Source organism: Hoplias malabaricus, chromosome 5 (assembly GCF_029633855.1).
Source record: "Hoplias malabaricus isolate fHopMal1 chromosome 5, fHopMal1.hap1, whole genome shotgun sequence".
Taxonomy (NCBI): Eukaryota; Metazoa; Chordata; class Actinopteri; order Characiformes; family Erythrinidae; genus Hoplias; species Hoplias malabaricus.
Window position 1 is genome coordinate 35,643,584 of NC_089804.1, and position 27,279 is coordinate 35,670,862.

The 27,279-nt window shown below is 40.8% G+C and overlaps 2 protein-coding genes across 4 annotated transcripts; one reads left to right on the top strand and one right to left on the bottom strand.

Moving 5' to 3' along the window:
- Window positions 1–932: 932 nt before the first annotated feature.
- On the top strand, window positions 933–26,425 carry mon1a (MON1 secretory trafficking family member A). 3 transcript variants are annotated; one of them, XM_066671427.1, is made up of 7 exons: window positions 11,499–11,598; window positions 11,729–11,813; window positions 12,468–12,598; window positions 15,808–16,230; window positions 19,361–20,126; window positions 21,458–21,605; window positions 22,421–26,425. In XM_066671427.1, the coding sequence occupies exons 3-7, from the start codon at window positions 12,469–12,471 to the stop codon at window positions 22,559–22,561; spliced, it is 1,608 nt and encodes a 535-aa protein (XP_066527524.1). In that variant the 5' UTR covers window positions 11,499–11,598; window positions 11,729–11,813; window position 12,468; the 3' UTR covers window positions 22,562–26,425. The 3 variants fall into 3 exon arrangements, with proteins under 3 accessions (XP_066527526.1, XP_066527524.1, XP_066527525.1); XM_066671429.1 differs by lacking the exons at window positions 11,499–11,598; window positions 11,729–11,813 and adding an exon at window positions 933–1,051; XM_066671428.1 differs by lacking the exon at window positions 11,729–11,813 and having other exon boundaries at window positions 11,527–11,598.
- traip (TRAF-interacting protein) lies at window positions 1,432–11,124 on the bottom strand. The gene is made up of 16 exons (XM_066671634.1): window positions 10,975–11,124; window positions 9,818–9,927; window positions 9,487–9,544; window positions 9,290–9,376; window positions 9,095–9,134; window positions 8,576–8,703; window positions 8,355–8,449; window positions 7,948–8,061; window positions 7,526–7,613; window positions 7,011–7,100; window positions 6,661–6,749; window positions 5,469–5,624; window positions 5,338–5,377; window positions 4,884–4,997; window positions 4,609–4,659; window positions 1,432–2,918 (listed from the first exon to the last, which is right to left on the bottom strand). The coding sequence occupies exons 2-16, from the start codon at window positions 9,913–9,915 to the stop codon at window positions 2,802–2,804; spliced, it is 1,365 nt and encodes a 454-aa protein (XP_066527731.1). The 5' UTR covers window positions 9,916–9,927; window positions 10,975–11,124; the 3' UTR covers window positions 1,432–2,801.
- Window positions 26,426–27,279: the final 854 nt, after the last annotated feature.

The window sequence follows — 27,279 nt, forward strand, 5'->3', positions numbered from 1 at the left end:
GCACATTTAGCTACTAACAATTAGCTAGAAACAGTATATTAGGTTAGTTGGCTTTAGCTAATAAAAGCTTAAGCATGCAGAAGTAGCCTAACTAGACTTGAATGTTTAAATCCGATTTAATCTGATACATAGCCTAAAGTCGTATCAGCTAATATTTACTATAACTACAAAACAGCCACTTTTTAGTCTTTTCAAGTTTTTACAGAAAAAAACAATGCTAATTATGCTAATTTATATTCTGAACTCGAAACTGAGTAATATAAGATTTTGTTAGCAAATGTTTAGCATAGAAACAACAGCTATGTTAGGTTTAATAATTTAAAGCTTAGCGTTACTAAAAATTGCTGATAACTTGCCTTTATGACGTTGATATACTGGAAGATACAAAAATTTCCATTTGAAAAATTATTCAACAAATTCTTACAAGTTGGAAACTCTGGAGTCTAGATTAAATAAATACATATATATATTAAATCCTCCAGTTGTTTTGAAAAAAAAATTCTCTGTCCTTTACATTGGCTGAAAGTTCATAAGGAAAAGAGTCCCGCATAAAATGTCATGCCATTAATACTTGAGATATATACCCTTGGTTGCCACTCAAAATATCAAGGATTACGCCTTATTTATTTAATAGTATTCTGTTAGTAAATGGATGAATGTATTTTTCAAAAATGTATTTAAAAAAATGATTGGCGTGTTTACGCACCACAGGATATGGAAGCAATAACTCTAAAGTGAATCAGGGGAAACACAGATGACGACAAAGAGAGAAACTCAACTGAATATTAACAGATTTTTTAAGATGTCCCGGTTTTGGACTTTCCTGAGCTAATGCTACAGAGGGAGGGCAGGTATGACTATTTTTGTGAACGGGGCCGTGATAAGAAATGATGAATAACTGTTCTCCTGTCACAGGCTTTACACGGATATTGCAAGAATGATGCATCACAAACAGCGAATGAACTGCTGATTGTTTCCAGTGAACACGCTGCCAACCTCTAGAACTCTCGGGATCTCAGCGCTCCCTACTGGACACACGTGGGGTCTCCAGGTAAATCACCATGCATTGGCTCGGCCCAAAAACAATGACATAAGAATAGCTATATAAATGCACAAACAAACAGAGGTATCGTCACTAGAATGGTGTGCTGTAGAACAGCTGCCCACGAGCCAAATTTCACCATACCAAATGCCAAATGTTTGCTAGAAGGGACTGCATTGGTCTGTGGAGCTGCTGGACTTTGGGCTGTGATCCAGAACTAATCATCTAATAAACATATAATCAATAATGATTATGTGGTTGAATATTATCAAATGTTTTACAGAAATGTTCTAACATACAGTGTAATGTCTTACCAGAAAGAACAGAGCAACAAACACAAATATAAGGAAACTATACTTTATTACATTTCAGACAAAAACTATACTCAGTAATGGTTCAAACTAGCACACCAAAAATATACAAGAGCACACGCGTCTAACAGAAAATACCATAAACCTAATTTTGCAAATTCATTTACAAAAAAGAACGAAAAAATAAATAGACAATCTGTGCATGTTTTAGAGGAACACTAGGTAAGATAGAGCTCCCTCTACAGAGAGTAACTCACTTTTATAGCACTATCCTGAAATCAAGGGTGTGTGTGCGCGCATCATAATCTACCCTTTTTCAAAAGTTACATAGTGCAGTTTCTGCAGTGCTAAGTCCAGATTGGCAACAACACAGTCACTGTTCTCTCAGTTACAGCTCAATGGAGCATCACAATGATATTGAAGCTGCAATTTTAAGTTAAAAACATTACCTAGTGTTGCTTTAAAAACCTGTTCAGTCACAGGACTTATGTTCAAACTCTGACAATTTCACCGAACTGAAACGGTCACTGAGAAAATGTAATCGATCTCAGCTCTGTATACATGTCATTATAATGACATTAACAGACAGTCAATAAAAAAGTGCAGAGTGGATGGTTGGAGACAAACACACACACAGACACATTTAAACAGTAAAAGATCACATCATCATTTTCAGGCTGATCTCCTGGTCTGTAGCATACCATCAATTACAACAGAAAATAATGACTGAATCTCACCTGGAATTAGAAACACATCCTTAAAAGACCATTAGCAGATGTTAAGCTCCTAAATACAGGGAAATGTGCAGAAACCCTGATATAACAGATGATATGCTAAAGACACAGAAGAGGTGAAACACACAGGAGTATCCTTATGACCAGGAAATGAATAGCAGCTTGTTTCCACATTTTAAAGGTAACTGTCCTTCCTCTGGTCTACACTCCCTAAAAACCCTCAGATGAGCTGTCACACGAGGAACTCAATTCCCACTGGACCTACACCTGGGAAGCACAATATATTGTTTATGGACGCATCACGATTCTGGTTGTGGAATATGCAACTGAGCCCTCATTCAAATAAGTGGAAAAAGGTTAATAATTAAATTTATTTTTACAGATATTTTTACATTTGGAAATACTATTACATTTGGAAAATGAGAAAAAATATAAAATGTGCCATAATTTTCCACAGGTCACATTTTATGATTTATTAACAATATGTAAAAATTCAGCAAATAAAGAGCAGTCATGTGTTAAAATGTGCTCTAATGTGTTTTCATTTAGGATGGGTCGTCAGAGGTGCTCAAATATTTGCATATGACAGCAATATGCATCGATATAGTTGCAATAACAGACCATATTGTGCAGCCCCTAACCCAGCTCTCACTCTAGCAGCTTGTGTTATAGAAGATGATCTAGAACTGGACCCAGAACTCCTGGAGGAAAGAGTCACTCTAGGAAGCTGTCCAGCGTGGTCAGACTTGGGGCCAGTCTGCTTGGGGCTGGTCTGGACACTTTTTTCCGTTTGGCTTTCATGAGGAGGGGTCTGATCTCCGCCAGAGGAGACTGTGACAGAACGTTAAGGAAAACTAAAGGTCTAATGTGATTCATTCGTAATAGTGGTGCTCGGTGGGAGAAATGAAACATTTAATCATTTTAACAGTGAACTACATTTCTGTTTCAGAAATACACCAGTTTCTTAGGAAATCTTAAAGTCTAAGCAGCAGCTCTATGAAAGTGTCAAACAAATAACTACAGTGGAATTTGAGTTCCTAACTTGTGTTTATTGATAGTCAGAAAACAAGTTATTTCTTACTAATTAAAGGAATAAAGTTTAAAAGACCCCCCCCCTCTAATAGGCGTCTTGCCTGTGACGTAGATGGTGGACAACAACTCTAGAAGTGGCACTTAATTTAATGCAAAATGACGAAAAGGTGTGTTGTTTTTGGCTGCAATCATTCAATTTACAGTGGGACATCTGTGCACAAATGGCCCAAAGATCCCAAAATATCCAGAAAATGGACTAAATTTGTCAACTTTAAATGGGCACTTTGGAAACGCTCACTCCGTTATCTGTAGCTCATTTCACTGGCGCTTTTCCAACAATATGGGCATGTAAGGAAACCAACGAAAGGTGTTCAAGAACCTCTGTAACATGGAGGTAAACAGGGTAAGGACACTCACTTCGCCTGTTTTAGTTGGTGTTAGTTAACGTTAGCTTGACTTGCTAAACCTGGTGGCTCAGATTATACTCTGCTACGTAGCTGCATTACGGAGGTTTATAGTGTCGGATGAATTCGAGTTCGACTTCGATCACATTTACAAGAATAACGGTACCTCTAAATTTGAGTTTAGCTTATTGCTAGGCTATTGTCACGAATAATGTTGGTTATTTAGCTAGCTAGATACTGTCATAACAGTCAGTCATAACGGTGTTTTACGTTGTTCAGCTGTTGTTCACCAGTGACATCACGGTTGCATTCAAGAATTTCCGTAGCGAGCTCGGGTTTTTTCCGTCAATTTAATAAAATTGTCAGTTTTAAAGCAAATTAAGCTGCTATTTTCATTTTAATTCATACTTATATATGTCAGTAACTAAAATGTGAAATATTCATGGAGGTCCATTAAGTGGTGCTTAGCCTTGTGTTATTGTCCTTTGGCTAATAAGAGGACATATTAACAAAAGATCCATTGTTCAGTGCAGTACCTGGAGTTCACCAACCCACACACTGTGAAATATGACCACTCCGTTGGTTTTATGAGAGGTGCCCAAATCAGGAAACTGATTCTGCTCCACTTCTGATATCAAATGCAGAGATTTTAGAATGGCCCCGCCCCCTTGTCTGAGTCTGTCCAATCACAACACTGGGCCGGCCTTACGAAGCAAAACAGACACAATGAGCATGGAGAAATAAGAACACTGAGTGAAAACGGAGAAAAACGGAAACAGAAGAAAGAGAACAGAGCGAAAAAGGCTAAAAACCAGAGCATCTGCTCTTCGCTCCTCACTGCTATGTGCTTGGGTCGGGGTGAACAGCCAGCGGCTCATTATCATTTAAAGGAATAGGGATGTTTAGACAGGGGAAGGCAGATGTTGAATTAAGACCGAGAGCCAGTGAAATATCCCTTTATCTCATAGAAGCGAACAATATGAGTATGAGTTCTTTGATCTGGATCATATTGTTACATAATTCATTACATAATTATTTTCCTAACTAATTACATTAATGACGCTCAGAGTTAGAGATAAGGATACAGGCTGGATGAATTTGGTTCGTCCACCGAGCCCGTCGTAGCCGGTTCTCACCTAAAATAGGCACAAAAACATAGCAAGCACTGCATGAAGCGTTTGCTCATTTCAATTTAATTGATAATTAACTTAAATTTTATCCACCACTCTTTGTGTGGTATTTATATTTCCCTCCTAAAATCTAACAGATGTTTCTTCATGAGTGTGTAGGTAAGTGGGAATATAAATGTCTCACAAAGTTTGTTTTTGTATGTTTGTGTGTGTGTGTATTAATAACTTACAGATCCAGGTTTGTTGTGAGGGTCGAGCATGCTGCCAAACATTTTCTTCCTGAATAGCAGAGAGTTGCGGAACATAGGCTCTGTCAAAACGTCCTCCTCTTTAGCGTAAGAGATCTAGCGGCCACACACACGCACACTTTTAATATTGACATTTTTTTGAAGAAATAAATTACAAAATATATAGTTTGCATCTGATCATAGCTCATGACATTGTTTTTTAGGGATTAAAACATGCAAATATAAAACACATGAAGAGAGTCACCAAGGTAAATGATGGAAAAAAGCAAACAATGATTTAAAAAGAGAAAGACAGTGTAACAAAGGAACAGATTAATTCTTGATTCTAAATTGTATAACATTGATAAATCATGGAAAATCCACAATCGCTAAAATATTGGATAATAGTTCAAGATCCTGCAGAACACCATGTATGAAACACTAAACAGGCACATACCTTACTCCCAAATATGTTTTCACTCTGCCTGGATGAGGAACTGTGGAACAAAGCATTTATAACCTGATTAACTCCATCTGATTTTTTTTTTCTAAATTAGATAGTGATAAACAAATAGACATGTTACTGACGCTGCTGTATCCAGACGCATCTTCTTGGAAGGAATGGAGACGGGTTTCTTCTCCTCCTGCTCAGGTGTGCTGATGTCAAAGGTCATGTTGAGATCGATGTCCTGACCCTCCGATGGCTCGTGGAGCCGAGGGGGCTTCAACTCTACAGGAGCAGGACTGAGGAGTACAGAAATTAGAGGAAAAGAAATGGTTTTTAAGGTGGTACAAGCTCAAAAGACATTTTCATTCATTCATTCATTATCTGTAAGCGCTTATCCAATTCAGGGTTGCGGTGGGTCCAGAGCCTACCTGGAATCATTGGGCACAAGGTGGGAATACACCCTTCCACCAGTCCTTCACAGGGCAACACACACACATTCACTCACACCTACGGTTACTTTTGAGTCTCCAATCAACTTACCAACGTGTGTTTTTGGACTGTGGGAGGAAACTGGAGCACCCGGAGGAAACCCACACAGACACAGGGAGAACACACCAAACTCCTCAGAGACAGTCACCTGGAGGAAACCCACGCAGACACAGGGAGAACACACCACACTCCTCACAGACAGTCACCCGGAAGAAACCCACTCAGACACAGGGAGAACACACCACACTCCTCACAGACAGTCACCCGGAGGAAACCCACGCAGACACAGGGAGAACACACCACACTCTTCACAGACAGTCACCCGGAGGAAACCCATGCAGACACGGAGAACACACGACACTCCTCACAGACAGTCACCCGGAGGAAACCCACGCAGACACAGGGAGAACACACCACACTCCTCAGACAGTCACCCGGAAGAAACCCACTCAGACACAGGGAGAACACACCACACTCCTCACAGACAGTCACCCGGAGGAAACCCACGCAGACACAGGGAGAACACACCACACTCTTCACAGACAGTCACCCGGAGGAAACCCACGCAGACACGGAGAACACACGACACTCCTCACAGACAGTCACCCGGAGGAAACCCACGCAGACACAGGGAGAACACATGACACTCCTCACAGACAGTCCCTGGAGCTGTGTGACTGCGACACTACCTGCTGCACCACCGTGCCGCCCATATGACTATGTTGTTATTATGTAAACATTAATGCCAATTCAGTCGTACATCGCCCTAAAGTTCTGGCAGGGTTTGACGCAACACACTCATTCTGATCACCGCAGTAATATCAGTTAAAACTGAACACAAACCTCTCAAACACAAGTCGGCTGATGGCCTCATTGGTGCGGGTGGGAGTGCTGAGGGTCTTCTGCAAGATCTCAATTTTCTTCTTCAGGCTCTGGACACATCACAAACAATGTGCTATCACATTAAAACCTCCAGTCACCCTTGTTTTAAAAATATTACGTCCTTTACATTGGCTGAAAGTTCATAATAAATGGAGCAACGGAAAAGAGTCCCGCATTAACATTTTAGATATATACCCTTAAACATATTTTTGTCCCTTTTGTCCTGTGATGTTGCCACTCATGAAATCAAGTATTACTCCATATCTATTTAATAGCATTCTGTTAGTAAATTGATGAATGTATTTTCTCACTGTGATTTCCTTGTCTGCGTTGCTGAGATCATTCTTAAGAGACTTCATGTCCTCCTTGGTTCTGTTGATCTCTAGTGTGGCTTTCTGCAACTGCACACATAGGATATTCACAAATTACAACCATTAGAAAGTCATAAAGAGGCTGAGCCCAACTGATATATGGTTAGTTCAATGATATGCATTTATAAGATAATGCATAGATAATTATTTTTTAGAAATGCAAAACATTTTCATTTTTTGCCATCAGAAAGAGGTGCAGTTTCTCAGTTAGTTTCTGCTGCAGCTGTTTTTTACTCTGAGAAATGGCCTAATAGAGGATTTCCTTACAATCAAACTTTACCCTTTAAAACCAGCAGCAGTAACAGGCAGACACTATTCATACTGGTCGTGCTTTAAATGTTAAAATGCTTCCTCTTTTAAAAAAGAAGCAAATCCTGAAAACCTGAAACATGCATCAACCGCAGTGGTGCTGAAAAAGTGAAGCTTGGCTTTAACTCAGACGTTCAGGGACGCACTTTATTATTAGAGGAAAACACTTCTCTTTTCAGCTTCTCACACATTTCACTGGATGACCTGAAGCTGCCCTTCAGATTCTCATACTCCCTGAGAAAGAGACAGAGAGAGGGAGAGAGAGAAAGAAAATATTTCTCTTACTTTGGCTTACTATAGTCAAAATTCAAAATTCAGCATGAAAAGGGGAAGAAGAAACAAAGAAATAAAAATGGGAAGAAATACATATGAAAGGTCTTTCGAGGTTAAAGGGGAAGTAAAAGCAAAGACCGTATAAACACTGAACAAGGTTAGCTGAGTGACGGAATCTTGTCAGTTGGTGGTATTTGGACTGTAATAAACTACCATGAGTTAAAACTTCATAAAAGCAATGTTGAGGATAAGGGGAGAGGAGAGAAATAAAGAAACACCAAGAAGATTTCTGTACTTCTTCAGGGAGATGCAGTAAATGGAGAGCTGTTCCACAGCAGCCTGACCGATGCCCATGTCTGCAATCATGGCTTCAACCTCTTCCCTCTGACCCTGCAGCACTGTTTTCAGACTACATAACAAAACACACACACACACACACACACACACTTAGAAGCTGTAAAAGATTTGCAACAACCAGGAGTTAATAACATTTTATACTTTTCAATGGTGTGTGTGTGTGTGCATCTTTTGCAGCTATGTCCACTGTGGGTGAAAAAACACAATAGAGCTAAATACAAATATGATGAGGGATAGTGGGTGTTTAGAAATGTGGATGAGTGCAGTTATGTACATGACTTTGGTATTTAGAAATATAAGAGAACTTCCAAACATTGCCTACGACAGCATTAAAGACACGGTTACCTCTCATAGGTCTTCATTTTGACTTTAAGTCGTTTGGCCTCTTCTTTTGCCACATCGCTGTCTCTCTGCTGACTCTCCAGATACTGCATCTGTTTCTATGGGTTTAAAAAACAGATTTCAGCCACCACTTTTTTGCCATAATACTTTTACTGCACAAAAATTAGTGTTCATAAAAGCAACATCCTCCTAAGTGCTATTCAGCAGACATAATTTCTGCTTACTCTCAGAGCAGTACAGAGCAATTCTTTCTCCCCAATCTCTCTTCTCACTTTCTCCAGATCAGATCTCTGTTTCTCGACGGTCTCCTTCAGAGACTCTGCAGCTTTCTGCTTCTCTCGCCACTCTCTCTCTGAAGAGTGCAAACACACACACACGACCAAAATGAAACACAATAAATGGTGATTAAACCTTTAAAATAGTGCATTTCTGTAGGTCACTAGTGTTTTCTCTAATCTGTTTGCATTGTTCTGATTCCAATACTTTGTTAAAAGCTCTTTCAGTTATATTTGAGTAGAACTAAATTGTAGTGAAATTTAAATTAATTTTAAAGACATTCAATTATAATCAATTAAACTACATTAGAATCACTGAGGCCTGAGATTTATACTCCCAATTACCAACACCCGAATGAAGAGAGAGGACACACACACAGAGGTTTGTAATGTGATGTCCTAAATGTGATTTTGTATCGCTCCTGACATGCAAACTCCTGATTAAAATCAAATGGGTCCTAGTCTTACCCTTTTCACAGAAGGCTGCTTTCATTTTGTCCAACTCATTCTGAAAGAAAACATGCAGCACAGAAACTTGAATCAGAGGCTGTTTACACTATTTAGAATATCCAAGTAAATCCTTAAGAATATAAAGTGTAAATAGCATATGTGTAATACATTATATAACATTTATAACCTAATATAACCATATAGATTAATTACCTGTAAACTTTCTGGATCCGCTGAAGATCCTTCCTCCTCTGGTGTGACATCAAAGAAAAGCTTATTGATGATGTGTCTGGTGCTGACCTAATATTTCAGATGTTAGATATTTTCAGTTATTGAACCACTGCCCGCACCTGAGCATGTGACAAAGAAAAGATTATGTTCCTAAAGCTGTGATGCTGAGGGTCACTCACCTGTTTCCTGCACTGTGGACATGTCTTGGTGGGCGCAGACTGGAACCACTGCAGGAGACTTTTACAGCAATGTTTATGGGTTATTACTCACGAGAGAATGAAAAATGAGGTACTATCTAGGTGAATTACATGCATTTAAATCAAGGTTTTAGGGAAGTTTAAGGGTTCCTGGAGCATTGAAATACTCCCTTGAGGATCATAACCAAATCTAATCATTCTTATTTCTGAGTTCAGTCCATTAGCTACTTTAGTGACTCAAGTACAGAGAAAACAAAATGAACACACCAAATTAATTTAAGAAACATGCTATCAGAGTACACTGGTCTCTTACCACACATAGTGGAATGTGTGTCCGCAGTGAATTGCAGCCACGTCCCTTGAGTGGTCAAAGAAGTCAGAGCAGATGGTGCAGTACGCCCGGATGGGCATTGTGGCTCAAATCTGTGGAGGAAAACAGCAGCAGCTCTCTAAATATTAGACTCAACACAATGCAAGGCAGTTGTGTTTTCCAGTGTGGGTAGAAAACTTCCTGGGACAAGAATTAAAATGTCAGTATTATACATTGTCAGCAGCACTGCTATTATTTTTTTTTTTTTTTACTACTGAAGTCATCTATTAAACCCCTACTCTCTGTTCAGAATTACAGATGTACATATTTCCAAAGTAAAAACCCCTAATGCCCTCACCCTTATTCAGTACATGCCAGTACTATTTCCACCCACCACTTCCCCACTTGTTTGCAGCTTGAATGCCCTGCCCAGAGTTGACACGGCTGGTCTCTTAGGTCTGTGACATATGAAACCCTGTCTGTCTAAATCTGTGTTTTTTGAGACAATGTTAGGAACTGAGCAGTTTCAAAGTGGAAATGCCCATTATCGCCCATATGATTGGGGGGAAAAAACACAGCATAATTACACAAAGACTGTTATTTCCTTAAAACACTGATTCTTGGATAAAGTAAAAAGACCAGTGAGACAATTTCAGTTAATTATGTTTACTGTGCATAACTTCCAAAAGTATATTAATATATTGTTTTCATTTAATGTGTTCACTTGCCAAAATTGACAGAAAAAACCCTCTCATCCTTTAATAATAACATATCTTTAACAATAAATTAAGTAATAGGGTAATGTTGTTTAAACACTGCACAACAAAGTGCTGTAACGTTAGCAGCTCTCAATGCTAAATCGTGGTACAAAGTGTGAATAAATGTCCACAATGGAGACTTTATAAACTATTTAAAGTTACATTTAAGGTCGTAAGTGCTTTGTTTTTAATATTCCACTGAAGCAACTTTATTAACTGTGATAATATTTTCTGTTTTACCATAAATTGAAAGCGGAGTTCCGACTGGAACATTCCGCTCCACCTTAAATAGCAGCATTGTAACAACTACAATATTTAAGGTAGAACGGAAAGTTTAAATAACAGGCCAGATTTAGCTTCGATATATGACGCAACTTCTCAGTAACACAGACATCTACTCACCTAAATGATCTGGTTCTGAATGTAATTATCGCACAAACGCTGCTTATCAAAAAGTTTCAGACATTTTTATGGGATTTTGTTGTTTACTTTTTCCTCGTAGCTGAAACGCTTCTGAGCCGCGCTCTGTTCAAACGTAAAGCTCCGCCCACTTCCGACACCAACATTTCTGCGGTTTGCAGACTTTCAAAACATAATAATTTATATGATTTATTTTTCATTTTTTATAATTCACAATTTAACGTGTATATATCACAAATCAAACGGGGACATTACCTTGCCTTTTTGAAACTACAGACACAAATGTATCAGAGGTGGCAAACATTTCAAATAATAAAAATAAAATCCTCTCTAGATTTGTTTCCAACTGCCTGTTTTCTCTCATCATGTCAGTCAGACTAAGATGTGTCAGGACATGTGGAACAAAATTTAAAAAATGTTCCATATATTTCCCACAAAGGGAACCTAAAATGTCAAGTTTTTAATTTGAGACGTACAGGAACTGGTTTAATAACGTCATTAAAATACTACAGCTCCCAGAATGCATTGCGGAGCACCCTCTCTTGCTGACGACGTCTGTGACAGAGCTGTGAGTTTGTGCTCTACAGCGTGGCTGGACTTGAAAAGGTAAATGAATTACATTGTTCTGTTCCACTTTAATGAGAGAATACACATTAAAAGTGTTGTTTAAATCCCCGTAAACTAATGTAATTTGCTGATTTTTCGCCTTGATTTTTCTTACCTCGTCGGACGCCAGAATGTGAACCGCAGCACTATTTAAGGTGGAACGGACAATTCCAGTAAGGAGCCAACTTCAGCGTGGCTTCTGCGCTCGGTTTAAAGTACGTAAGCGCTCAGATGGACTGACAATGACCTGTAACACTTTGTGGATAAGTTTGAATTCGTGTGAGTTCATTGGATATAGATAGAAGTTGATGAGAAATGTCTTGAGTGTGTTTGTATTTTAGAGTTCCTTAAATGATAAAGTAAACACCATATTGATGCCGTCTAAATATCAACAGTCTGAACGTATATCACTACACTAAAACAAAAGCCTTTAAAAATCAGATGACAGACACAATGTTTTTAAAATTCAGAACCTGTACTCCAAATTAATTTCAGTAACTTCTGACATTAAAGTAGCTGTTAGAAAATGTTGCCATTAAATAGTAGCAAACAATATTAATTATTTAATAATTTTTATAATTTTTACAATGCAAAATATCTTTTTACAAGAACACGCAAGGCCCATAAGTTGAATAATCACATTGTTTTTCGGTTCCTGTTTGAACCAGACCCCCACATTGTGGCATCTGTGATTAAAACGGATTTAGTACTGAATCTTTGATGTATCCAGTCCACTGGGTGTCAGTATTACAGCTGCTTTATAACAGGAAGGAAAATGACTGATTGCTCCTTTAATTTTCTTTGTTCAATCCTTGCTTTTGTTTACCACAAATGCATACTTTGCTTTTTTTTTTTTCTTTGGTTGCAAGGATGGCGGCCGATGTCCACAATAAAGGCGTGACATGGGACACACCGAACGGCAGCCTGGTTCCAGTGGACCGTCTCAGAAACGACCGCTCGGACAGTCCCACCCCGGGGCTGGTGGAGGGAACAGAGCCTGGTGAGAAAAGTGCAGCCACTGATCTTGAGAGAAATGTCCATGTGGATATGCCGAAGAACACACTGTCCATTTACAGAACGAACTTGCCTCTTCGCTCATGTGGTATCGCTCAAATTTAAACCTGCCCTCGTCTGGTGAAATGTATGTTAAAGCAACACTAGGTAGTATTTTTACGTTTAAGTTACAGCTTTAAACTCATTGTGATGCTTCACTTTCCCGTAATGGGGAGAGTAGAGGCTCTGTCGTAGCTACTCTGGGCTCAGCACTGCAGAAACTGTAATGTAAATTTTGAGGAGGGTAGGAATCCACCTCCCTGATTTCAGGACAGTGCTGTAAAAGTGAATTACACTTTGAAACTGTAGGGAGAACCCAGGAGCAGCAATACCAAAATGTACCAAAATGTTCCTTGAACACCAGGTGTAAACAGGCTGTGTTCAACTCAATCTGATCAGGATTTAAAGCTCTAGTTCCTGACTCCCTGCGGCTGCGATCCTGACCCACTGGAGGTTTAACTCGGGGCGTTTTGATATAGCTGAGGGTTTTATGGTGCTGTATCAAGTGGACTCTAATGTACTAATATACCGTTTTCCATGTCTGTGCTTGTTTTATGGAGCTTTATCAAATCCTCCCTCACTCCTCTGAAGCCACACCCAGCTGAATATCCTGAGTGTATTTCCTCTGTCCACTGAACAGTGACTAACACAGTGAGAGAGGGCTGGATTTGTGAAGTTGTATAATAGCCACACAATACAATAGTTCCTGCTTGGCACTGGATGTGCTGTCACTTTCTTAGCAGTTTCTTTATGTTGTGATGATGTATGTAAATCGTAGAGTGTGTGTAAAGAAAGCCCATGAATCAACCACATCAGTGAACACCCAGTCTAAAGCTCATTATGGGGGATTTCAGTGCTGGGCGATATGAGCGCAAATCAATATCATGGTTAATTCTACATTTTCCCACGATTACGATTAATGAACGATTATTTAGTTCCTGTATTTTTTTTTAACCCTCACAGTTCAGTGACGAGGCTTGTACTGTAAATATGCTTCAGTATTAAAGCTGGGATGTCTTTTCTAATGTTGCTGGTAGCTTTTCCCTCTCTCGTTTTTTTGAGCACTGTTTATATTTGGTGTGTGATTGTGAATTGGTCGCTGAAAGTGTTTATTCTTGACATTTTTTTATACAGTGTCATCCTAATTATAGTCAAAACACAGCACGTCCAAACCATAGACGCTTTGTTTTTCTTTGATACTAGCTACTTGAGTCGATTTGTGGGCCTCTGCGTTTCGGTTGCTTCCACGTGGCAGATAGGAAAGAATCGTGTGACTACAGCTTGGCGCCGTCATTTTAGGGACAGTACATGAACACAGAGTGGGATCATAACAGAATATAAAACAATAAAAAATATTTGATAAAATCAATATAGACAAGATTGTCAATTAGAAGTTCTGGATGTCGATTTTGATTAATTTTCGATCAATTGCCAAGCTCTAGGGCAGCATGGTGGCGCAGCAGGTAGTGTCGTAGTCACATAGCTCCAGGGAGTTGGTATGTTCTCCCCGTGTCCGTGTGGGTTTCCCCCGGGTGCTCCGGTTTCCTCCCACAGTCCAAAAAACACACGTTGGTAGGTGGATTGGTGACTCAAAAGTGTCTGTAGGTGTGAGTGTGTGTGTGTGTCTGTGTTGCCCTGTGAAGGACTGGCGCCCCCTCTAGGGTGTATTCCTGCCTTGCGCCCAATGATTCCAGGTAGGCTCTGGACCCACCGCGACCCTGAATTGGATAAGCGCTTACAGATAATGAATGAATGAATGATTGAATGCATGCCCAGCTCTAGGGGGTTTATTTTTGTTAGAACAGAGAGATATCACACAGAGATCCTGAATGACTCTGGCTTCATCCTGAGCTGCCTTTAACACCCTTCTGGTGCAGATGAAACTGCTTTTAGTTTAAGCACTGGCCAGAAAACCCTGAGAATCAAGCGGCCCTTGAAAACGAAGCAGCACTCTGCTCTTCCAGAGAAAACCCCACTGACTGGCTTTTGCGGGAACCTTCACCTCAGCCCTTGGCTTCATTTTCACTTCAGTTTTCAGTTGTGGAAATGGAGAGAGCTGGTTTTAATTTGACAACTTACTGAACTTCCTAAAAATGCACCCAGCATCTGGTCTAGAATTGGCTCTGGTTGTGGTTTAGTGAGAAGACGCAATGCAGAAAAGGCCGGCGGGGTCCAGTCTGCTTCTTGAGAGGCCAGTGTTGTTGCGGGGTGTCAATCCAATAGAGGAGGAGCCTGGGAAAGATACTCCTGAGGGCAATCTGAAGTGGCACAGATTGTGACACCAGTCCTTTACATTTACATTTATGCATTTGGCGGATGCTTTTATCCAAAGCGACTTACAAAAGAGGATCTAACATTCAAACTACAGCACATTTTATTCAAAATACCTTACATTAAGTGCAATATGCCAGGAAGTAATAAGTGCATTAAAGAAAGACTTTCAGTGCAAAAGATACTCTCGGAAGAGCTGGGTCTTCAAGGATTTCTTGTATGCGGAGAGGGTTCTTGTTTCTCTGATGGTGCTCGGAGCTCGTTCCACCAGCGTGGTACCAGAGATGAGAATAGCCTCGACTGACCTGTGGGTTGGTCGTGTTAGTTGGCGCTACTTTGAGGAACGGAGCGCTAACGTATGGCTTTAAGAGTCTATTGAGGTAGATGGGAGCAGAGCCAGTGAATACTCTGAAGGCCGTCATTAGTGATTTAAATGTGATGCGAGCAGCTAAGGGTAGCCAATGCAGCTCAACTAATAGGGGTGTGACATGTGCTTTTTAAGGCTGGTTGGAAACCAGGCGTGCTTCAGCATTCTGGATCATCTGTAAGATTACATCTGGGAGATTACTAACGTCTGAACAAGGAGCTGTGTTACATGTTGAGTTAGGTATGGCCTAATCTTCATTATGTTGAATAGGGAGAAGCAGCACGAGCGAGCTACAGCGGTAACGTGATCTGCGAAGGTCAGCTGGTCATCAACCATGACACCCAGGTTTCTTACATCTTTGTCAGTGTAGAGTCTTTATAGGACTGTTCATAGTGTGTCATGTTTGGTGATTCTCATTTGATAAAGGTCACGAAGGCCAAAACCTCATGGACCTAGTAAAACACCCCCTCGGATATGGATTTATTCAGGCCCCACTTTGTGCTTGTGTTTATCCCCAGGCGCAGGTCAGGATCACGCCATGTTTGTCCACGCCCAGTCTTTCGATGATCTGACCGTGGACAGCGAGACCGATGCAGACTCAGAGCTGAGTGGAAGTGAAGGCTTGGCTCTGGGGGAGTCTCAGGAGGAAGGAGAGAAAGAGGAGGAGGAAAGAGGAGGAGAAGAAAATTCTGGATATGAGCAAAAAGACCCGGAGAAGGAGCAGCAGCACGATCAGAGCAGCGTCCGGCTGAAAGAGGAGGACATCACCAGCGAAAGCTGGAGGAGACACAGGAAACACGTCTTTGTTCTGAGCGAAGCCGGAAAACCCATCTACACCCGCTACGGCACAGAGGAGGCGCTCTCCACCACCATGGGGGTAATGATGGCACTCGTGTCCTTCGTGGAGGCCGAGAAGAACATCATCCGCTCCATTCACGCAGGTGATCCACTCGCATTCATTTACATTGACTTTGTGATTGATGTGGATTTTATTGTGGTTGCAATTCATCAGTATTTTAACTGATGTGCGCTCTGATCTGATTTGACTTTCATATAATTCTTAAACATCATTCTTAAAATCTAACACACCCAGTGAAGTCAGGTGATCCACAGCATATTTTCCCAGTATCATTAGGTACAGACAGTTATCTATTAATTATTGCCATGTTTGGCCCCTCACTTGTGTGTATTTTAGATTTGGTGCCTGTTTTGTCGGGCTGGCCCCAAATATTTGGCTATTTGGGTATTCCTTTGTTGGGTAGGAATTAGTTGATAAAGGCAACCCTCCACTCCACATGTTTTCAGCCTTGTCAACGTAAGTCTTGAACGAAGCCTAAAACAGCCTAACGCTACAGTAACCTACTTACAACAAAACATGGCAAAGCTACAGTTAATTTTGTCAGCTTTACACCTCAAATTAGAACACATCCATAAACCTCTGGTTTATTTGTGTAGATCCTGTGCCCTTAGTGCAGGGGTCTGCAACCTTTACCACTCAAAGAGCCATTTGGACCCGTTTCACACAGTAAAGAAAACACTGGGAGCCACAAAACCCTTTTGAAATTTTAAATGAAATAACACTGAGCATAACAGGTTTTTTTTTTATTGCCTTTGTGCTATGTATAAACAAACTATACTGTGTACTGTGTTACATTTATGAAATTAATGAACAACTGCAGAAAAATGAAATAACATTTCTGCATTCAACAAAACATTTTTAACTCCGAAAAGAGATGATGTATTGACGGTTAAGTAAAATACTCGATGTCTATTTGAGTCCTTGTAGTAATGGGGAAAAAAACGCCGAACTTAAATTATCCAGTGGCAGCAAACAAAAATGCTGTCCTCTCTCTGCGTGCCGTCATTATTTTACTGGCGCCGTGCAGTCAGTTGTCAAAAAGTTCAAGAAACTAGTGATGTGTCGGTCGCAAACGAACCGGTTCAAAGAGCCAGCTCTTGAAAGTGAACGATGAGAGCCAGTTCCCGTCTAAGACTGAGCCATTTTTTCTAAGGCTTGTCATTCAACCAATCAGAGAACAACAAGCAAGCTCCAACCCTCCAAGCTGAGACACTTGGGTTTCCTGAATGCCAATCTGCCTTCCAAAAAACAGTTGAAGAAAATGTTAAATCAGTTAAATGATTGTTGACAGTTGTGGTTGTTTTAATCACTACTGTTGAATGCTGTTGTTTTGCACTTTGCAGAGTATTTGTTTATTTTATTACCCAGAAATGGTTGATTATTTAATTTAATAAGCTATTTTGTACTTTTGGGTTCCATTGGCTATATTTCAGAGTGTACATGTGATTTTTTTTTTTTTTTTTTATTAGTTTTTTATGAGTTAGTGAAGGACTCAGCGAGCTGCGCCAAGCTGGGAGCCGCAGTGCTGAGCGCTGATTTTCTAAACAATAGCGCTGGCCCCAAGTATTCCGGTATTTAGATATTTGTTCGTTTGGTAGGTATTCGGCTTCTAATTTCGAGGTAAAGGCAACGCTCCACTCAACCCACATTCATTCTTTCCAACAGTAAACACAATGCTCTCCCCACTCCACCCATATTCAGGTTCATCATAAAAGTCTTTGTGCAAGTGAAGCCTAAACTTAGTCATATAAAACAGCCTAACATTCTAAAACAACACACTTATAACCAAGCGAGGTTCAGGTTTGTTTTGTCAGCTTTGATCCTGAGATTAGAGCACCACTGCTCATACTGGTTAAACTGTGTATAATCTGTGCCCTTAGTTAGAGAGCTAGTTAGCAGGTTAGTGAGCACATTTTGTTAATGATAACCGTATACACCACCCCACTCCCTGAATATTCACAGGATATCCCAAACAAATCTCCGAAGCCCTATAAATTAGTAATCAGGACAGCCCTACTGTTTTGTGGGAGAGGGTTTTTGTGTCCACCCTCTGCCCACTGTGTTCCCAGTCTTAGTCCCACCCTGCACCAGTGAGCTCTTGATTGCTTAGAAAAAGAATATACTCAGGTGTTTTATTCTGTCCTTGTGTTTAAAAGTCATTAGTCGTTAATAGATTTTCCCCCGTCAGTGTTTGTATCTGAGTTTGTGCTTGCGCTTTGTTTTTGTTTCTTCCTAAGTGTTTATTCTGTATTTATGTTCATGACAATGTGCATGACATGGAATCCCGAAATTAGAATAGAATAGAGTTCATAGTACATCTGAAAAAAATCAGTCTGTCCATGTTATCCCGTTTACTGCATGTTGTGCCCCGAAACAGACGATGCAGGGTGGGCACCATGTTTTATTATATTTAAGGAATGAATTAATAAGTTGAGGGAATCTTTTATTAAATTGAGAGAAAGTTTTATACAAATTGGAAAAAAAACATTTGAATTAGAATCACTTTATTGGCCACTGTGCTTGCGCAAACAGGGGAATTTGTTCTCCGTATTAACCCAATCCGGGCAGTGAAACACACACACACACACACACTAGGGGGCAGTGAGCACACATGCCCAGAGCGGTGGGCAGCCCTAGCCACGGCGCCCGGGGAGCAGTTTGGAGTTAAGCGCCTTGCTCAAAGGACACTTCTGTCATGACCTGCCAGATCTGGGGATCGAACAGGCAACCTGTTTACAAGCCCAGTTCCCTAACAACCAGGCCACGGCTGCCCCCAAATGGCTCCAAATGACTCTAAATATGGTTTTTCCTACTTTGATACTTTAAGATAGATCCATAGCAGGTCCTGACACTCAGTTCTATATCAGGATATTAGTTTGAACCCAGAAGTAACAAACTAGTCCTCAAACACTAATGTAACTGGCAAAATGACCAGGTGTCTGTTGTAAGTGAATGGCTAGACTTCTTATCGCCCTTCGTGTACTGTGTTAGAAACAATTCCAAATGGACTCAAAGTAATGCTTAAAAATGACTCTAGAATATGTTTATTTAATTTTATTTCAGCTGTGGTTGAGCTCCACTGCCAGACCAAGCTTTGTACGCTATAGTAGCAGCTCCAGAGCCAAACGGAGAAAGGAATCTTCAGAAGTGAACCATGTCTTTGTTGATTCCCGCACTGTATTGGCTAGTTCTGTTCCTTTCTTTTCCTCTAGACGGTTGTCGAGTGGTCTTCCTCCACAAGAGCCCGCTGGTGCTGGTGGGTGTGTCCCGGTCGAGCCAGTCGGACCGTGAGCTGTCCCGCGAGCTGCAGTACGTTTACTACCAGATTGTGAGCCTCCTGACGCTGACACAATTGAACCACGTGTTCCAGCACAAGCAGAACTACGACCTGAGGCGTCTGCTGTCCGGCTCGGAGCATCTGACCGACAGCCTGCTGCGTCTGCTGGACCGGGACCCCGGGCTGCTACTGAACGCAGTGATGTGCATCCCCCTGTCCAGCTCCGCCAGGGACGTGGTGTCCTCCAGCCTGCAGGCCGCAAGGGCCAGGAGCCTCGTCTTCTCCATCCTGCTAGCTGGCAACCGCCTGGTCACTCTGGTCCGCAAGAAGGACCAGTTCCTCCACCACATGGACCTACACCTGCTCTTCAACCTGGTGGGCTCCTCCTCGTCCTTCAGGGAAGGCGAAGGCTGGACCCCCATCTGCCTCCCCAAGTTCAACACCGCTGGCTTCTTCCATGCGCACATCTCCTACCTGGAGCCCAAGTCTGACCTCTGTCTGATACTGGTCTCCACAGACCGGGAGGACTTCTTCAACCTGTCTGACTGCAAGCGCCGCTTCCTGGAACGACTGCGCAAACGCAGTGCATATAATGCCCTGCAGGAGGCAGTGCGGACCCCCAGCTACTCTGTCTCACAGGTGGGCATCCCTGAGCTCTGGCACTTTGTCTACAAGTCCAAAAGCTCAGGGCTCTACACCAGGTGAGTGTTTATTAATATAATCGTGATTTAATGCAGTGAGAATATAGTAATGTATTATTATTATTATTATTATATCAGAAGTTCCAAGCTATGTTTTAATAAATATTAAAGCAGTAAGTCATTATTTATCATTTTTACTTTAAACGTGCAACTTTGAGTTGAAGAATAGACTCAAAAACTGCTTTGTAGTTTCCGAAAGAATCAGATTCTGATCCATAGAGCGGGTCCCCCACATGGAGAGGTGTCACTTTTTAAAATAAGTTGAGTTTAAAATCAGATGAGTCTGGGTTCCTTTTAAAACCTCTGGCTTGTGATCAGAAGGTTGCTGGTTTGATTCCCTGCACCGGCAGAAACAGCGGGGGTGTTGGAGTGAAGGAGTAGCACTTTCTCCTCCCTCAAGATCCACAGCTAAAGTTCTACAATAAAACTTTACTTTTTCTTTTATTGCTTTAAATAAATAGTGTTACTTTTTTTTTTTATCCCCTTGGGGAAGTTGTAACTCGACATTTAAACCATCCGTGGCAATGAACACACACACAGACACGCAAACACATACACTAAGGGCAGCTCGCCTCAGCTCTCAGGGAGCAGTTGGGGTTAGGTGCCTTGCTCAAGGGCACTTCATCCATGGATGTTGAGGGAGGAAAACACACTGACATTTATTTTTTATTTATTTATTTCTCAGTGGGGGACTGAACTGGAGATCTTTTTATTCAGTGCCTTTCTCTCTAACATTTAGGCCACAGCTGGAACCACAGCAGAAAGCTGATTTCATTCTGTCGTTTCCCTCGGCAGTAAAAGAGGAATTCACTGTGCGGCGTTGCTGTTTAAGGGGGAAATCTATCATGGCCTACACCAGTTAGCAGCTATCTCCAGAAATAGTTTAACCTGAGGCCTGTATTTGAGTTGAGTTGTCGGTTTTAGTGCAGCTTTAACCTGAACACTGTAATTCCAGAAGACTGTAATTCAGTGATAAGTGTTTGGGACAGTGAAGGTTTTTTCACTGTTCTGACCCTTCTGATCAGGTCTGTCAGCTAAATAAAGGGGCTAATTACACTTATTAAATTGCTGTGTATCGTTAATAGAGCTGAAACGCTTGCATGAACCCACACCAACAGGAGTGTGTTGTGTGGTTGCAGGCAGAGATTCCAAAATATGCAGTGAACTAGTTTAATACCCAAGTGTGACACTCTGAGTTATCTAGTTTGAGAGCACTGTTGACTATTTTATATCCCTTTGGCTGTAATGGTATGGTCCAGTTCAGCTGCCTCAGTGCCCAACAGTCCAGGTCTCACTTTCTCATCATCTTTTTCCTCTCATTTCTTCATTAGCCCAGAGCTGCCAGTGGCATACCAAAGGGAAGAGGAGCATGAGAGGCTTATAGGACTTTACCGTTACCTCCACAGCTGCCTGCACCACCCGACACGCCCCCTTCGGTCCGTCTACCGCTGCGGAGACACTGAGAACCTGTTCGCCTGGGTAAGCTCTCTAAAATGTCCAGGATGATTCAAGTGTTTAGATATCAGCAAAGGTTTGGTCAGTATTGTTTACAGTGGTGAATGGGATCAGACGGCAGAGGACTTCCTCTGGAAGCTCTTGACAGAAAATACCATGCTTCTACACACTACACTGATTATATCATGTTAATTCTGTAGCAGATCCATGAGAGAAGAGCTCAGGGACTCAGGCGATGACCGGCCGACAAGAGAGACATTCTGTGTGCCGCTTTATTCCATCAACAGCAAAGAGTGTAGGGAGTAGTGCAAGACAGAGGCCCTATTTACATGGATCCGTTTATTTCTCTCTATGTTTTTGAAAATATCCCCAACTAGATGAATATACAAAAACGGCTGTGTTATCGTGCCAGTCCAGTAGGGGGCCATGAGATCTTGTGCGATATGAGATCCTGCGAGATTAAAACGTGACGACATTTCTTGTCAAGCTTGAACCTGTCTCGCAGGGGGGAAAAACAGTAAGAGGGATCTGGCAGCACAGTAGCAATGGCGGCGAGTGCGACAGCTCGGCATGCAGAGCAGCTATCAGTAGAAGAGATACAGCTTATAATCAATCAATCAATCAAATTATATTTATAGAACGCTTTTCACAACAAGAAGTCGTCACAAAGCAGCTTTACAAAGATCCTAGAACTAAAGAAGATTTGGTTCTTCAGTGTTCACTCGCTCACTCACTCCTGGCTCAGTCAAAGGTTCTTGTAAGTTGCACTGTATATTTAGAGCATATGCTAAATGCTGTAAATATGAATGATGTTGACGTGGGTGTCTCTCTGTCTCCAGGCCACCAGTGGCTTCGAGCTCTACCTCTGTTTCAGTCCTTTGGGAACGAAAGCCCTGGCCATGTCTGCCGTCAACAAACTGCTGAAGTGGATCAGGAAAGAAGAGGACCGCCTTTTCATTCTCAACCCTTTAACTTACTGACCCTGTGGTGGAGGAGCTTTTTCTGGACCAAAGATCACAGGATGGTTTCTGACCTCTGACGCCCTGACCTCTGAAACTGTCCTGAACCTGCTGTCTGGATTTTACCTGGACTGGTGCCTGGTTGCACTCAGAAACATTCTGAGCACAAACACTACCACGTCCTTAGAGGAGCTACATGTAAGAGTCGCATCAAAAACTCTGTAACTCTGCTTCTTTTCTCATTACCATCTAAAAACCTCAGCTGCCCTTTACAGTGAACTTTCAGAATGAACTGAAAAGTAGAAATTATCCGAACGTAACTTGAATTGATTTTTGATCTTTTTGGGGATATTAGGATATTTCTCATTTCCTTTACTAATTAGTCTTAAAGGAGCCATTGTTTCAAGTGATTCTTCATTTCAAAACAGTCGTTATACTGACACCTAGTGCCTTGGCTGTATCAGAGAATCTGTACTAAACATGGACAACCCCTCTGTGGGGGGATCCACGCTTCAAAACAATGGACTTCAAAACAATTTGGTCTTCAGGTTGAAAGAAGGAAAAAAAAAAAAAATAATAAAAGTACATAAAAAATGAACAGATTTACAAATAATCCCAGTCTTAAATGAGACTTATCCAGTCTTAGTTGTGGAGAGGAACAGTTTCAGCGCGAGCTTGTGTTTAAATAGAACATTTATACCGAATAAACAGAAGAAATGCTTAAGTGAAGCAGAGGGCATCATGCAGCAGTCATTTCAGGTTCGAGATATTCAGAAAAGCATTCATATATGATTCTTCATTGCAGGAGCTCTGACAGTGTTTGGTAAATTGACTGGCAGCTTCTTAAAAGCTCAGAAAAGCAATATTTCCATCCTACGGAAAACATTCTTAGCCTTGATCTTTTGGCTTGTCTGTTGTTTTTCTGGAGCCCTTGGTAATCAGATGTCGTTGAGTTTGACAATAAAATTTATTTACATATAGCTCCTTTAAGAATATTTCCATTCTGTTGCTCGTGCCTGGTGTAGCTTTTGTTGCGACCTGAAATACGTCTGTGCACAACGTCCCTGTTGGGATAAAACCTTGGTAAAACAATGGTATCTCCATTGTTAGTGTTTTCATTTAATGAAATCATTTTAAAAGAGCAGCTGCCCTTTAAATATCCCATATCTCTCAGAATAAACAGCAGAAGCAATGACTTTCATAAAGGTTAGTAGTGTCCTTTCTGTCTTCTGTAAGTTACCAACTCTGAGATACAAGGTTTTATTTCCCTCAGGGACAGTATATTCTCAAAGGGCAAGAATCTAAAAGGTATGTAGCATGATGAACAAAGTACAAATCTGTATCAGACCCGTCACCAAAGCCAGCTGTAAAGTAGCTCAGCGGCCGGACGTTAGCCCTCTGTGTGTTTGTGGGGTGTGTGGTTGATGTAAACGTTCAGTTGTGACACAGCAATGAAATGTGTCTAGAACAGGAAACATGTTCATGTAAATATCAAAGAAGGTGTTAGTTTCACTCATTTAGGCAGTGTGTACGGTGGCCCAGGGAGTCAAATCACCAGTTTTCTGAAGCAAACTAAAGCTGAGGAGTTACACTGTCGTAACAGAAAGCAGTGTTTTAATTTCACATGACTCAACTGCTCTAATAAATGACATATCTAGAACACTCGCCCATTGTGGCTTAAGTCACAAGCTGTTTTCTGATTGGTCAATAGTTGATTTACGCTCTGATCTGACAACTTGGCACTTTTGTAGGGAAAAGCCTCTGGGTCACAATGCTCCCAATTAGGACACACCCGAGCAGAACAGAACACAAAAGAGAGAATATATTGATATGTCTTCTTATTTTGGCCTATTTGCGTTCTCCTTCTGTGTGGTCTTTCCCTCCTTTTTATATTTGTTTTCTCTGTTTATTTTTCTCTATCTGCTCTTCTGGTTCTGAATTTGCTGTTTTGTTCTTAGCTTCTGTTTTTTTTTCAGGAGGGTTGCTGTGATTTGACTCTCTGGGCCACTGTATGTCTGCTTTCATAAAATGAGTTTATTGCAATGTCAGGAACCCAGAATATTCAGACAGTGGCTTTAAGGGTTATTCATTGCAGGTTCTGCATGGGCTGATGGTTTAACCCAGTAGCTAATATTTTTGTTATTTTGGTTACATTTCTTAGACCTGCCAATGTTTTAACCTAATGTAACATATCAGAATGTCTTAAATTAACTGAGCCATGCTATCACGCTTTTGGGCAATATTTATGGATGTCCTTCAGTGAGAGTTGACTTGAGAAATGAGTTTTCTCTGTATATTTAATGCCAATCCTAATCCCAGTTTGCCTAGTCTATCTTTCTAGAAATCCAGGGTTAGCTGGAGCGGTTAGCTTCGCCCAAGCTAAATAGATTAGCACATGCATTTCTGCAAAAGAAAGGCTGGTAATTATTGTCCAAAGGCTTAAACATGTTTGATGTAGATTCAGATTTCAGAAGCGTACTGTATTTTGGGCCTTAGCTCTGCACACGAACATTTTCCTAGAGCTAACATGCACAATTACCTAATCCACCAGCAATAGCTTGAACAAGTAAAAATGCTAAGCTATAGTTTCCTGAGAGACTTTCAGTTGAAATTTGACCAAACTATTTCGTTTGCGAGCAGATAAAAGAAAGTTGATGGCTCAGAAAAAAAATCATGTGCATCAGCTTTTTACTAAGGAAATTTGAGGCTAACGTAGCTAATAACTTTTGTCTGGTATTTTTCTGGAGCCTTCGGTAGTCAGCTGTTGTTTAGTTTGATGATAAAAGTTATTTACATCTAGCTCTTTAAGAAACATTTCCATTTTGTTGCTCATACCTGTTGTAGTTTCTGTTTCAACCTGAAATACGTCTGTGTATAATGTCCCTGTTGGGATAAAACCTCGTATCTCTGTTCTCAGTGTTTTCATTCATTTGCATCATTTGAAAAGACCAGCTGCCCTTTAAATATCCCATATCTCTCAGAATAAACAGCTGGAGCAATAACTTCCATAAAAGTTAGTAGTGTCTTTTCTGTCCTCTGTAAGTTACCAACTCTGAGATGCAAGGTTTTCTTTCCCTCAGGGACAGTATATTCTCAAATGGCAAAAAGCTAAAATGTATGAAGCGTGATGAACAAAATATGCTTCTGTGAAATTGATGGTTCAGAAAAAAATCATATGTGCATCAACTTACAAATGACAGATTACTCCTTTAACTGTAGTAATTTTCAACTGTTGTTGCTGTGGATTTTCTCCTAACAGGAAGAGGGATCTTGTATGTTGCTCCCTTGTTGTATATTAACTTCTGTGTGTAACTTTACTGTTGAAAACGGAATGCTTGAAACAGAGAAAGAAATATATTCCAATATAAGTTTTACATTCATTTTCTGGTGAAGGACACTACTTGTCGCAATCCATTAATTTGAAGTTTATCTGGGTGTATATGAAGGGCTGTGGTTCTTAAAACCAGTCTCAAGGGACTAAAGTATGGTGTCTGAAGCTTCTATTTTAGCCCTGGATCTACAATGCTAATGCCGCTAAAACTGAATGGGAGCTTATGTAGAGCAAATTAGCATTGTGCCTAAACTTTCACACAGTTGCTTCATTTGCTTAACATGGTATTTAATCTTTAATAAATGAACACTACAGGTCTTGGTTGATCTGTTACCTTTGGGATACGGGTGGAAACGTGTGTAAATTAGATTTTTATGCAAACTTATCACTTTATGATTTTCATGTTCATAAGTTCCAAGCAATGAAGCGTTGGGTGATTAGCGCAATAGCAGCAACAGGCCTGAATAATCAGAGCTCATGCTCATGTTATTGACATACTATGTAGAAATTAGAGCCTACAATGTTGTGTGTGTATGTAACAAATATTTAATAAAGACCTATTTAAATACTTCTGTCCATTCATCATTCCTCGCTAGGAAGTGATTTCTAAATAAAGTGAATGTATAATATTTTTTTTTTTAGTGATGCATGATTATGAATATGGAACTGGGTAATGAGTTTGTATCAGTAATGTTATGCGTAGCTGACGTTTCTGATTATTACTGCTGTTATGTATTTGTGAAAAATAGAGAAAGGGGCCATAGTGTCCATTTTTGTGTCCTGTAAACCTCTAGAATAGGTGCTACAGTAGGCTTCAGTGCACTAATAAGGTAACACTACTGTAGGTCAGGGGTCATAAGGTGACATTATACACAAGCCTTTCATGATATAAACAATTATATACAGTGTCAGTGGTCATTAAAGCTGCTGTAGTCTATTTCACCCTGATGACTGAGTAAGTTTATGTCCGTGTTAAGAAATGTTTGTGTCACTCTCCCACACACACGTGGACATTTTTTGAATAGTCACGTTAACTACCAACGTTTGTTTAAACTATGGGAGTAAACAAGAGCACCTGGAGGAAACACACACACACCCAGAGAGACCACACTCCTCAAAGACAGTCACCTGAGGTGAGGCTTCAAATCAGAACCCTGATACACTCTGTTTACTCCATGAACTCCAGAGGACAGTAAATTTCCTGATGAGAATTTTCTAGGCCCTGCACATGACCATGGGATCCTCTAGGGTGCGCTATGACAGCACGCACAAAACCCGAGCTGTTGATTCTCACTGGTTTCTGGATATCCCCTCAAAGGCGGAGTTATATGTGACTACTGCCTTCTACACTTTTAGTTTATCACTTTTACTCTGAACGAAACCACAGGCTCCAGTCCATTCCAGCAGC